This window comes from Dufourea novaeangliae, unplaced genomic scaffold, assembly GCF_001272555.1.
Source record: "Dufourea novaeangliae isolate 0120121106 unplaced genomic scaffold, ASM127255v1 scaffold1, whole genome shotgun sequence".
Lineage (NCBI taxonomy): Eukaryota > Metazoa > Arthropoda > Insecta > Hymenoptera > Halictidae > Dufourea > Dufourea novaeangliae.
This window is the reverse complement of record NW_015373885.1, coordinates 1,013,606-1,026,991: the sequence shown is the minus strand read 5'-3', so window position 1 is coordinate 1,026,991 and position 13,386 is coordinate 1,013,606. Positions and strand designations below refer to the sequence as shown.

The window sequence follows — 13,386 nt, the reverse complement described above, 5'->3', positions numbered from 1 at the left end:
GATATACGCTATGGATGCAAGAAAAATTAGAAATAAACGATACCTCGTATGGTGATTTTATGTAATTTCAATATATACTCAGTTAACAATTTCTTTGAAACAAATTGATCTTATTAGCATTCAAATTGAATTGTGCTATTTTCAATTCTTACCGAAGTTAAAATTGTTCGGTATAATCGAGGACGCTTTGTTTCCGTTTCCGAACCAAGTGAAACACGCGAACAATGACGTAATAAACGGCAGCGTCTTCGCGTGAAACGATCTTCGTTTGCACGACGCGGCGATTCGAACGTTTCGCATACTATGTATCAAAATCCGACAACCAATCCAAGAAAGACAGAGAAACAGACAGAGAGAGAAAGAGCGTGGCGTTTACAATGAACGTAACACAACTGGGAGACGAACAAATCACCAACACACAGAGAGGGAGAGAGAGAGAGAGAGAGAGAGAGAGAGAGAGAGAGAGAATTAGCAAGTTCATTGTAATATCGCAACATTCGATCGAATATATAACCTCGATCGTAGTCGGATACGCATCGAATCGTTCTCGACAAAGAAAACACGGAACAATGTAAACACATAACTCGTAACACAAAGGCAAGAGTCGACGGAAAACTTTAAACTCGAACGTACATAACCTCAAATCTGGCCATACTCTACGGTAGAAACGCCAAACTCGATTCGCTCTCGTGAAACGAAAATTTCTACCGTTCCCAGAACTTAAGAAAACGTTCGAACTTACTGAACGTCGAAAAAAGAAATGTTCATGTGAAATATTACAAGTACTTCGCGAAGAAAAAAAACTGAATAAGACGAGATACATAATGAAAAGATGCTTGGAGATCGGAAACAACGATATGGAAAGAATGTCTTACCCTCTGGTTTCATGAAAGTGACGGAGGTCCTTCAGGAAGTTTTCCCTCTCCCTCTCATAGGTAACGGGGTCCTTGTTCAGGATCTTGGCCATATTCGCGAGCGATAGAGTGCGTGGGCGTGCTAATCAGGGTGTGCTCTGGGTTTACAGGGCACGTAGGGGCAGCAGTCGGAGAAATAGGCCCAGCAACACATGGGCGCTCATTAGAGCACATTTACGCCAGGAGCGTCCTGGTGGTATCAGACAGGAGGCGGCGAAGGTGTTCAATAGAGGACGAGGACGAGGACGACCACGGGTCGACACGGGGTCGCGACCCGCTCCCGACATCGGGTCGTCTTGTCCTGGCCCGAAGTGGCGGCCGGTGGCCTCACACTGTCGCGCGCGCGAAACGATACGAGACGAGACGAGACGAGACGGCGGCGGCGGCAGCGGCGGCGGCTTGGTTTTCCCTGTCTGGCTGCCCGTGTACACACACCGCCACCCCGGGAGAGGATCGGCGCACCAATATATATACAGGAGAGAGAGCCTAGCACACCGTGCGTGTCCCTCGCTCGTCGCACCGAGAAACTCTCTCGCCACACGCGTGGGGAAAAATCCGAATCCTGGGTTCCGTGTACACGTAGTAGGTTCCACACACAAGTTAGTCACTACCGATCGACCGCGAGAGAGCGAACCCGACCGCGTATACGGGCACACGGGGGCCGCAACGCGACTTTCCTCGCGGGCCCCGCGGATCGATTCACCTGTCACTTGTCAACGAAACGCTCGCTCGGGATACGTTGCGCCACGCACACCTATTACCAACAAGACTCGTGAACCGGACCGTGCCAACGAATTCGACCGCGCGGACCGGACGCGGCTACAGACCCGACCTCACGAGAGCGCGTTTCCCTTGGAGCGAACGCTTGACGTGCGCCCGTATATCAAAATGGCGTCTCCTCCTGCCTGGCATCCATTGGCGAAGCCACGGCCAATTTCCCGTGTACGCTACGATAGCTACGCGAGCAGCGCCGACCCTACACACCGCGACACCGTTTCCGCTGCACACAACCTCGTACCGCGCGCGGCACACCCTACTCGCACACTCTACGTCATTTTACGCGCGACACCGCGTTGCCCCGACTACACCACGGCCTGGCCCTCGGCTTTTTTACCCTCGCCGAACCGTACAAACAAAATCCCGGGTCGCGCAGTATTTTTACTTTCGAAATGCTTCTGGACCCCCCTCGCCAGTGGCGCACCGTTTGTTTGAATTGATCGTACGCTTCGCCGATAGAGGCGCGACCTACTCTGGATCACACTTGCGACATCTTTCGGCGTCGGTTTCGCGTTACACAACTTTCAAGGGAAACCGTTCTTACACACGATGCGCATGCCCCTGGTGTTTAGGCCGTGTTTACATTCTTTAATTTTCCTTACGTCGAATTCACATCAACGAGAATACTGCCAGCCAATACCGCCGTTTTAGCGAACAAATAGTTTAGTTTGTCACTACTTTGTAACAATCGATTTGAAATAATGGTATTTACTGCACGATGTTTACATTAACATAATCATAAGTAATTGTAAATGTGTGAAGCAATGACAACATTCTAGTCTCGTGTAGTGCTGTACAGAATTGCTTTAAATAGTAAAGCAAGAAAAAGACATCGAAAATAGTTTTTTCGAAACCTTTGCGCAAGTCACTTTCTTATGTTACTCATTGTATTATTTTTTCGCCAATTGTACTACGTAAACTATTCAACCTCTAGTTTTTATTAATACTGTTAGCGAATTATATTAGCAGGCAGGAAATTCCTCTTTGGTATTAGTAACACAATGTTTGCATCAGTGTGGACTTGACGTATATGAATCGATTTTGCAATAAAATGATAAGCGCATAGAAATTTGATTCTTATTGTTGGCAGTGGCAGGCAGTGGTATGAAAGACTCGTAAGTTTAGACTACAAGTGTTGACACAAAGGATTAGTTGGCCTCCTCAATTTTTTGGCAACAGTGTAGATGTACCTTCACAACATAGCTTTAAATCATGTTAATTCTATATTATTCTATCGATTGAAGTTATTACCTCTAAAATTTCATGGTTTTGGATGACACGTCCAATAAAAAATGTTGAATTTTAGTAACTACTGTTTTCACTTCCAGCAGATGTACCGGTTATAACATTTCAACCAATATACTTTATATCGGAAAACGTGTAACAAGTAGTAACCTCTAAATAAATATTGCAGCATAAAGAAAACTGTGACTGTTAATATTACTTACAACGTTTAAGATAACTTAAACATTATATCACCGCTATAACCTTTTAACGAGTTCTTTTATGAACGACAACGCCGCCATGACATCTTATTTTTTATTCAATGACTGAAAGTTCGTAATAATTCTATAATTGCATTTATGAATTTCTGATAACTACGCAAATCAATGTATGGGTAACAAGAAAAGCATTTATTACGTGAATTAAGTATATCAACTGTTAAGTAATTTCTCAGTTCATTCCGGCAATTCGGGAGTCACTAGAGCTCTTTCTTATGCCGTGACATTTAATGGCGGATAGTCTGAAAAATACAAGAAACCTGTGTAAATTGCGCTTAAAAATGATTTCTAATAGTGTCAGTTTTCCTAAAATATCCTCCTCAATCGATATTGTGAATTAGGAAGAGTTGGTTGTAATGGTTTTAATTAATTTGATAATACATCAAATACACTCGTCGTGACATCTACGATATAACGCATAAGCTACAAGCTGGATAGTGTCTGCTTTCTAACATTAGACGGCGTCACTATGCTTTTTAGGCTTATCCTTAAAACTTTAAATATTAATTAATTATTTTATGATTGCGCAGCTTTGTTATATTTCCAAGAAAGTAATAAGATTGTAATTTAATCATACCAATAATCTGAACTTTCAACGAAACCTGCGTTATGACAATGTATGAACTTGTGAATTAATATTTATTTCCGATAATATGGTACTGATAAAATATTCGTATCTTTCACATAGATTCTGATAGTTAATAGATTTTTCCTTATTTTCCAAGCGCGTTGAAAATAAATACACCGAATTTGGTTAAATCAACTTTGACGTCATCGAGCAGTTTACTTTTCTCGTTAAACGGAAACTGTCTTCGTCTTCGTCAGTCTTCGTTGCGTGATACTTATATAATGTGTTAGTGGTTTGTGTTCATCGCGTTAATTTTCCGCCGATAATGACTTACAAACGCAGGAAATATCACAGGGGAGATACACATTTGAAAAAGGGTTGGCGAACGAAAAGAAGAACGAAAGATTTAGACGAGGTAGTGTAACAATGTTCTAATCTTTTCGTCAGAGCATGCGTGTCACACGTGTGTGACATTCTCTCACGATCGGCAATTGTTATTTGATATGCTTTATTTTAGATCAACGCGGATTTGAAAGGTGAAAATGTAAGAGAGTTGCTAAATCAAGAAGTAGATTTGGATAAACCCGGAGCGGGCCAATATTACTGTTTACACTGCGCGTAAGTATTCATAAAATTCTTGTGTAATGGTTTATCTTGATCGTTTTAACCTATACTTACTTCCTTACAGTTGCACGGTCCATTTACTTTCAAATTGTAACTTAAAATCAGTTTATGAATTTTGTTTAGATTTGAAATTTTGAAAATGTTGAAAATTGTAACTCTAAAGGAACAATGTACAGTGTTGATAAATTTCACTTTTTAAAATCTATGATTAGTACATTTGACTAATTGTTTGATTGTTTCTTACAGGAGACATTTTATAAATAACACTGCTTTGCAAGATCATTTCACAACCAAAGTACACAAAAGAAGACTAAAAGCTCTAGAAACAGAACCGTATACTATAGAAGATTCAGAAAGAGCTGCTGGAAAGGGAAATTACATTGCTCCTCAGAAACGTAAAATTGAGACCATTACACGTGAAAGTTTTCAAATGGATGCAGAATCAGATGTTACACCACAAACAAAAGTAGCAAAACTTGACGCGTAAACATGAATTTGTATGGAATGTGATAATTGTTATTTATTTAGGAAATTGATTTCATCTTGCAAAGAAAATAATATATTTGTTTTATTGTATATTTACAATGGCAAACTATATTTCATACTTTGCACGAATATGTATTGTTAACAATATCATGAAGCATGGTTCTTTAAAGTTCATTAATGCGTCATTGAACTTGAGCAGACATTATACCTCTACATTATTTGTTTCGGGCAGAAAGGCTAACGAAATCACTGCAGTTCTTACACCATATTTAGACATTGAGGATAGGATAGCTGATCTTGAAAAATTACAAAAAAATTTAATAGCACGAGGAGTGGACATTGATGCCAAGGAAATTAAGAAAGCATGGGAATTTTATAAATCAGTGTATGTAGATAAGAAAGAATTAGACTTAAAAGTGGAGGAGTTATCGAAACAGATAAAAAGTTTTTACGAAAAGGATTTATCTCCTGAAGATGAGGTACAACTGACTCAATTAAACTTTGAATTTAAATCAATGAGACAAGATTTCAAGTCTATTAGAAATACTTTATGGAATTTAGAGGAAACCATTATAGAAAAGATATTAAAATTGCCAAATGAAGTGGATGAAAAAACACCCCTTCAGTCTCCCACTGTAATGAAATCTTTTGGTACATTGAGTACATTACCAGCAACAGAAAATAGAAAGAATCACATTGAAATTGGAGAAGATCTTGGTTTATTGGAATACAGAAATCCTATGCAATATTATCTATGCAATGATGCAGCTCTTTTTGAACTTGGTGTTCTAAGTTATGCGGGAAACATACTCAGTGAGAATGATATGATCAGAGTAGCAGGCGCGGATTTCAGCCGTAGCTTGATGATAGAAGGTTCTGGTTTGAATCACGAGGATCCCATGGACTCTTTCGTAATAGACAATCACTCTGAAGCGAATAAAAATGTCTCCAATCATATGCATCTTGTTGGGGGTGCAAGTTTGATTTCATTTTTAGCGATGCACGCGAAGCAAGTGATAAATCCGAAAAATTTCCCTATAAAATATTTCGCAACTGGGAGACAGTATACACCTTTTCCAAGCACTTCGACACCGATTGGATTGTTCACTGTGTCCCAGGCATCGGTTGCACATGCGTTTGCGTTAGTGAAAGATGTAAATAGTCAAGAATATCATGAACTATTTGAAGGACTGCTGAATACCGTCTGCAAACTGTACGATAATATATGTGATCATTATCAAGTTGTTACGAGACCAGTGACGGAATTACGACCTTGGGAGACTATGCGTGTGTCTTTTGAATTGTGGTCTTCATTTTCGAAACAGTACATAGAAGTTGGCCACCTCTCTGTGTGTGGACAGTACTTGAGTAAAAGGCTACTTATAGCATATCAGACACCAGATGGAAGAGCTTTCCCTTCAGTAATATCTGGCACTGTGTTGTCAGTTCCGCGTCTTTTAGGATGTTTATTAGAACAGGACTCAACAAAATTTGTTATTCCAAAAAAAATTGCGGATCGTATGCCCAGAAATTTTGCGTCTGAAATTTAGAACATATTTAGTTGTAGATTTCAAAATATTCTTTTGTTTTGTACATTATTTATGTATATCTAGATATACATATTTTGGTCATCCAAAAGTTATATCCTGTACTGTATATAATATGTGCACATTTTGCTACAATAAATGTTTTAGTATTACGTATATACGTAAAAAAAGACAGAACACTTTCTATATCGTTAATACCAAGGATGTTTATTCAAGTACCCCTATACATTTTTATAGAATGAATTTAGTCTCACATAGGTTGTAAAATAGAAATATCGATTTGTACGGGGTTTCTTTGTTTTCTGTATCGTTGTCAGTTTGTTAACAGTTTGAAAGAAGCGAGGATTTACGATGGGCTTAGAGTTTGGAAATTTACCGGTTCGAATACGTAGAGTTGCGTATTACACTCTGACATCGATGGAACAGAATTATTGGGCGAAGATTATATCGCACAGCCTACCAAATATGTTGCGGCGAATGGTGGACGGTAGTAAAGTAGTAGTTCCAGGTATTGTGAATCAAAATGGAAAACAAGATCAACGATATGATAATTTTCCTTGGTGGTACCGTGAATTTAAACCACTAAAAATGACAAAGAAAAACGAATCTCAATATTAATGGTAACGATTTTAAATCCATTACGACGTTTTTATCAGTTGTTTTTTCTTGTAGTTGTGGTATTAACGGCATCTCTCTGCAAATGGAGTCTGGCAGAGAACAAGAACTTTCACAGAAAGGACCCAAAGTTGTATGAAAATGATGTATAAAATAGTTCTCGGGATTAAGATGAAGAGATAATTTTTCAATTTTTGTGTTTCGTTATACGGATACTCGAATACGATTAAATCAGATGAAACAAATCGTAATTCTTTCGATAGTATAGTTTGAATTAGCGAGCTGCGTCTGTGCGTTTATTTTAACCCTTTGCGCTCGAGCGGTGCCTCTCAGGCACCACTGCATGTGATGCGATAACTCGAGCGGTGCCTGAGAGGCACCATTCGAATCGATGTGTTTATTTGTGTTTGACCTAAGGAATATCGCTTGAAAGGTCTACTTGGCCTTTTGTAGATCATATTACGCGGTGTCTAAATAGCTATAAGGGTGTGTTATCTGAAATAAAGGACGTCTTAGCACCGCTTATGCGATAAAATGTCTTATCTCAAAAATACTAGCGACCGCGGTTGGAACTCTGGCTTCGACATCAGTTCGAACTCAACCTTCTTGTCGATCGCATTATTTCTTTCAAAGTTACTGAGCCCAATAAGTATGGAATACGACGAAGAAATTACTTCTAGTGAAGATGAGTTCAATTTTTCGGCAGTAACAAACGAAATTACATCACTACATAGACAGCTTGCCCATAAGAGTAATTTTTAATAAATGTCTTTCATTAAGTTAAAAAATTACATATTTTTTATGTTCAAATTTTTTTTTATGTTTTTAATGTTCAAATATACGAGTTTAAAGTGTTTTATTGTGTCTAAAAATTTTTTAAGTTAACAATAACGAACTCATGAAATAAGCGGGAGCGGCTGATTACTCTCGAGTTGCTGGTTCACCCGACGAAAAAGCGCCTCGAGCGCAAAGGGTTAAATGTTATAAAGAAAGGTTCCATCAATTTTTCAACATCAATTTGACAACATTCAGAGTGTTGCTAATAGTCTAGAGCACATATCATGGCTACACCTCTTTTGATCCAATGGGCTTCAGGTTTTTTACTGAGTATTTCCATTGCCAGGACAAAATTGGTCGAGTGTCCTGTTGTGCTCAATGTTCCAGCCCTGCTGATTGTTTTGTAAACAGGGCAGGAATAAATTCCGCTAGGCTTCCGATGATTCACCTCCGGCAACAGTAGGATTGGAGGCATGTCTGTAAAATAAACATTGAAAGAGCTCGTCGGTGCAGCGTTATATTTTGAACTGATTGAAAAAGTGAAAAATTATTTTCGCAGTTATATCTAAGGATAATTGCAAGTACTGCGATTCTTGGAGTTTCTATCATTGAATAAATATAAAAGAAGTATTTCGATGTGATATAAGAAAAAATTGACTTAATTGAAATTCAACGTTTACAATAACAGTATTATTAAAAATATTTAATAATCGTGTATACTGGTGTATAACTCCTTCGGAAGGGACTCGTCCAAGTGGTCCTTGTTCCATCGACATCCTTCAAGGAATAGGCCATAGATAGCGCAACCGTCCACTGGTCTACGGTTTGGCATTTCACTTAATACCTACAGTGTTGGAAATTCAACTAAAATCCTCTATTTTTTTAAACATAAAATACAAAACAGAAAATACACTTGTTATTTAAGAAGCACCTGAAAACTGAAGTCAATCGTATCGATAGAGACAACATGTTTGCGCGCGAAATTCTGCAGGGTGCCGGTCAAGAAAGCTTGCGGAAAGTAAAAACCGGAAATCCAGAAGGCTGCCGGTATACCTCGTGCCTCCCACGATCTCAAGAACGCGATTCGATCCTTTAGATCGAGAAACCAAGCACCTGTATTTCAAATTGTCATAATTCAGAATCGAATAAAACGATCAGAAGATAATAATTGGGAATTGAAATATTGAATTCGAACGTTCCAACGCAAAGAGATTCAAGTAGGAAAGTTACCGAGTGGTTTTAACGACGGATAGCCCTTGTCCTGCCAAACTTTCGGTATCCTGTTGTTGTACAAACTGTTCGCCACTGTTTCCAATTGCTCGGACATCACCACCAGCCCCTTCAAAGCTTTCAAGAGGTCCACCAATGTGCTTTTTACCACCACCAACAGCCCGTTATAACGTATGGCTTCTTGCAGCAACACGGTGTTGAACGACTCCTCGTACAAGACAGGATACCTGATACGTTTTATTTCATTAAGTGCCTTCCGTCGAATGGAACGGTTTAATTAATCTGCGGGTGACACGTCACGAATACATGCAAGATAAATGTGAGACCCATGGCATCTGTCCTCGAATTCGCAATATCAGAGGGAACAATCATCGGAATGATTTATGGATCATTCCTCCCAGTATATTCTAAGCCTACCACCCCACTTCTACAATACGTTTATGACAGAATCGAACAATTTATTGCCGTACATTATTCTCAAGAATAGAAAGTTTAATCCTCTACCGATAGAAGAATAAATGAGTCAAAGAGAATATATCGAGAATCCCAGGCAAAGCGGAGACGAATGGGGGGTGGGGGCGGTTTCACTGATAAAATGGAGTTCGAGGAAAGATGAAGATCTTGAAACTTTCGCTCCCTGCGTCAGACATCCGAGTAAACTAGTAGAAGATAACCCAGATTTGCCAGATTCATCGCGACTACATTGTGAAAGTGCAGTTTCGTCGGGTATACCTAGCTTGTAATGCGGCTAAGTTGAAGGTCTCTGGCATATCCGATAGCATATCCACGGCTAATTGGTTCGTAACCTCTTCGGTACTGGCCGCCGCGGCTCCGACTTCTCGCGGCTGAAGAGCAAGAAGCGTCTCGAGACAGGAGTATGTTTCCGCTTGAGCACAGCTTATGTCGGCGTTCGGGTGCATTCCAAAAATCGCTGGTTCGTCGTTCAACGGCAACGTCTTTATGTATTCGATGTATTCCTCGAACGTTGCCGTTTCCGGTAACTAAAGTGAATGGAAATATCAAAATTGGAATAGACAACTACTACTGTCGGTATTTACGTTCACTGTGTTACCGACAGCGTAAAGTTCATTTAACGGTTCTGTGCCGCCATATTGCTTTGTCCATACAGTGATTCTTCGATGAATGCAACGCGAGTAACGGCGTTATTCCCATCACTGGGGGGTTCCCCCGCGGAACCAATCAAAACAGAGTGAACAGAAGCTAAGCAGTGGCTCGGTTTGGGGCAAAAAATAAATTTATGAGAACCTTTCTCCGAAGTGGAGCCGAGACATTGCACTCATCGAGACATTACTGTATTTTCATTAAGCTTCGCAGTTCGTACCTGATGATAGCGTCCTTCTTCGTCGAACGTGTACGACGACGAGAGAATCTGGGGTTTGTAATAATCCTCCAAGATGGTCAGAACGCATCGACGATCCCAATCGTCGGTAATTCGTCCGCCGTAGTTGATGTGACCGGCCGTGTATATCAGAACCTTCGAAATTTTTTAGCTGTAATTAATATCCGTTGAACATTAAGCTTAAGAAAGCTCACCTTAAACGGCACAGTGTCGTATTCCAGCAGGAACATGTGAAGCTGCGAGACGCATATGGTTAGATCGCCGTTTGTAAATTCGTACGGTATATTGAAGCCTAACGGGCCAAATTTTCGCCTCTCGAGAAGAGCCGAGTGGAACAAGGCGAGAGAGAACACCAGCCACTTGAACTGAGACACTTTCGGGTGGCCAGATTGCAGGAAACTTTGCATTTCGAGCACTTGGGTTAAGTAAGCGCGGAACATGTTCGCCTGAACAAGAATAAATAGTTTTATACGAATTGGAAATGGGTGTTGTGGTTCCTGAACACGTTATCGTTTCGTGCCTTTATGCCTCTCGGTGGTTCGATCGTCATTTTCGCGCTGTTTTGAAGGATGCTGACAGGGAAGTCCGGCGAAGGCGCAGAGGTCAACCATAACCGGAAATCACGATGGCTCTTCCCTCGAGACAATGTCTCGACCAACGTATCCAGCTCCGGCATCCAGCTTGGCGCTAAGTGGCAATTCTATGGAAAAAAAATTGTTTCCCTTAAGGACAATGTTACCGAAACAAATTATTCAAATTCTATTCCGACTTGCACTGACGTTTCACGATAAAACGCTTGCGTCAGATTTACCGATCACGTACCCGCACCGAGGGAAGAAGAAATACGGTGATTCGACGTGAGTAATAAGTAGGGTTAGAAACGATCCGGGGATGGAATGGCGGAGAGCATGGTATTCAATTTAAACGTGATATCCTGACGCGCTTCAATAGGAATTTTTGAAATATTTCTGATCAAATACAGTCCTCGCGAACAATGGTCCCGATTGTATATGAAAATTTCGTAAAAAAAAAAATTCGATTTCATTTTGCCCCTGTACGCACTTCCGTTCGTAAATCCTGTTTTGTCTCGAATAACTACTTTTTTCAATTGCATCGTGTAATTCATGTACTGTGATATGAGCTAGAAGAAATATGTAGTTATTTGAAAAAAAAGAACATCGATGATTTTGATATCTTAGAGAAAAAAACAACGCCCTCGGGATACTGACCGCTTAATAACATTCAAATTAGGCATAAAATATTTTTTGTGTTTTCACAATCAAAAAAGATATTCGTGGAGTCACATTTAAACGCGACACACTGTATAAACAATGGTTTTTACTTGCTGTCTCAGAGATCCGCGAGATTATTTCTTTTATTTTTACAAAAGGGTTGAAAACCACTGACCATAGAGTGTATACTCTGTAGTTGATCGAATGAGGGTAAATAAAGTGGACGAAGTAATGACTTTTCCGGGGGGGGGGGGGATAGTGCTCGCAACGAACGCAAATAAACAAGTAACATCGTTTTCCTATTTAACTTCGCGAATACGGCTCCTTCGCCTCTATTTATCGTTATCAAGTGGCCTCGAGTCCCATCCAGCGACACGATAAATCATTTTCCCACTCGACTGGGAGGGGGGTGGGGGGTGGTCCTCTTTACATGTATCCGTCCAGATAAAGAAGATACCTCTTTTTCTCCGTCCCTTCTTTTATCGCCCTGCAACCACCCTCTTTTCCCCTTTTATTCCATTTTTCTCCTTCGTTCTTTCTTTTTTTTTTTTTACGAGGACGTTCCGTTGATCGACGATCGTAATATTTTCGTGTTACGAGCCATCACCACCACCACCACGAACAGCCTCCCCTTTTATTCCCAAAAATTGTCCGCCAATTTGTATTGGTATCCAAACGATGATTGATATTTCCGCATACCGAATGTTCATTCTTTCACGAGGAAGTTCTCTGAATTCATATAGCTCACGAACTGAGGGGGAGGGGACGTTGCTCGATATTGATTTTATTGTCTTAACACCAGAACCACCGGCGATATACCGATATATTATATATTTATTTCTGTCAGATCAATAATCATTACGATCTTTCGAAAACATTTATATTCTTGAATTAAGAATCTCTACATTTTCATATATTGTAATAAAAGTGCTAAAAGACCGGAGGAAATTGCATTGTTGTAAAAAAAAATTTATCTTTTTTTGCAATAAAGAAAAGAAATGTTTGTTTTTTCCACTTGTTTGTAAATTTGTTCTCCGTTTAAGTATTTTGAAGTAGTTTAATACTTGAATCATTCTAATTAAATTGGTAAAATTGATAAAAAGTATAAAGCGCCATATGGAGCCCCAGCTAGAGATACGACACCAAACGCGGAAGCTACTTTAACCCTCATCCGTCCCTCATTTTCCCAACTTAATTTGTGCCTCGTTGTCAAATAGACCCAGTGGTAAAAATTACTACAATCAAGTGATAAGTAGTTACATTTGCAAATTCTTTAAGGCATAAATCACAAAGCCTCAGCTAAATATAACTAGACATGACAAAATAACGTCATTTCTTAGGAGCAAACTGTCTCAAATTGACACAAGGGACGGATGAGGGTTAAATACAATTTAGAAGTTTTAATTCCACCGTGTGGCGTCTGGTACCTAAGCATCTACATTGCGGCTTCAAAATTGTTGAAATCGCTTCCTTCTTGGCTGCTGGACAATTTAACGAGGGATACAGTTTTGTTCTACAATTGATGCAAGAGTTGGACTTACAAGGAGTGTATTTTAGGTGTCCGCCTTCGATTGCTTTGGTTTTCGGATATGTTTTAGAGGACCGAAAAATAAGAGATACGTATTTTTTTATAGCGGCCAGTTTTCATATTTAGGGGGTGAAACCACCCCTCAAAGTTTCGACTCGGAAGTACTATCTCGAAAACCAGAGGAGATACATGAAAACTTCTAATGGACGAGGTCTGCGGTTTTTTA

The 13,386-nt window shown here is 39.9% G+C and overlaps 4 protein-coding genes across 6 annotated transcripts in view; 2 read left to right on the top strand and 2 right to left on the bottom strand.

The window, feature by feature from the left end:
- The window catches only part of LOC107194000 (AT-rich interactive domain-containing protein 2-like), a 56,210-nt gene extending 54,643 nt beyond the window's left edge, over positions 1–1,567 (bottom strand). For all 3 annotated transcript variants that reach the window (XM_015583558.1, XM_015583566.1, XM_015583573.1), the window contains exon 1: positions 876–1,567. In XM_015583558.1, the coding sequence (XP_015439044.1) occupies positions 876–967 (92 nt within the window). In that variant the 5' untranslated portion in view covers positions 968–1,567. The remainder of the gene's footprint in view (positions 1–875) is intronic.
- Positions 1,568–3,922: 2,355 nt separating this feature from the next.
- Positions 3,923–4,960, top strand: LOC107193550 (zinc finger protein 593 homolog). Its single transcript, XM_015583022.1, has 3 exons — positions 3,923–4,176; positions 4,279–4,379; positions 4,632–4,960. Exons 1-3 carry the CDS (start codon positions 4,087–4,089, stop codon positions 4,870–4,872), a joined length of 432 nt encoding a protein of 143 aa, XP_015438508.1. The 5' UTR covers positions 3,923–4,086; the 3' UTR covers positions 4,873–4,960.
- Positions 4,922–6,581, top strand: LOC107193540 (serine--tRNA ligase). Its single transcript, XM_015583011.1, has one exon. The coding sequence runs from the start codon at positions 4,970–4,972 to the stop codon at positions 6,419–6,421; it is 1,452 nt and encodes a 483-aa protein (XP_015438497.1). The 5' UTR covers positions 4,922–4,969; the 3' UTR covers positions 6,422–6,581.
- Positions 6,582–8,072: 1,491 nt separating this feature from the next.
- LOC107192530 (dynein heavy chain 1, axonemal-like) overlaps positions 8,073–13,386 on the bottom strand; it is a 155,937-nt gene continuing 150,623 nt past the window's right edge. The window contains exons 54-61 of the mRNA XM_015581850.1: positions 10,921–11,100; positions 10,595–10,846; positions 10,383–10,535; positions 9,773–10,041; positions 9,041–9,267; positions 8,742–8,923; positions 8,531–8,654; positions 8,073–8,287 (exon numbers count right to left, since the gene is read on the bottom strand). Of these exons, the coding sequence (XP_015437336.1) occupies positions 8,073–8,287; positions 8,531–8,654; positions 8,742–8,923; positions 9,041–9,267; positions 9,773–10,041; positions 10,383–10,535; positions 10,595–10,846; positions 10,921–11,100 (1,602 nt within the window). The remainder of the gene's footprint in view (positions 8,288–8,530; positions 8,655–8,741; positions 8,924–9,040; positions 9,268–9,772; positions 10,042–10,382; positions 10,536–10,594; positions 10,847–10,920; positions 11,101–13,386) is intronic.

Excerpts from the sequence above, each read along its gene's own strand:
- LOC107193540 (XM_015583011.1), top strand. The coding sequence starts at position 4,970 with ATGGCAAACTATATTTCATACTTTGCACGAATATGTATTGTTAACAAT.
- LOC107193550 (XM_015583022.1), top strand. The coding sequence starts at position 4,087 with ATGACTTACAAACGCAGGAAATATCACAGGGGAGATACACATTTGAAA. Across the intron at positions 4,177-4,278 it reads GAACGAAAGATTTAGACGAG|ATCAACGCGGATTTGAAAGG; the intron begins GTAGTGTAACAA and ends GCTTTATTTTAG. Across the intron at positions 4,380-4,631 it reads TATTACTGTTTACACTGCGC|GAGACATTTTATAAATAACA; the intron begins GTAAGTATTCAT and ends TGTTTCTTACAG.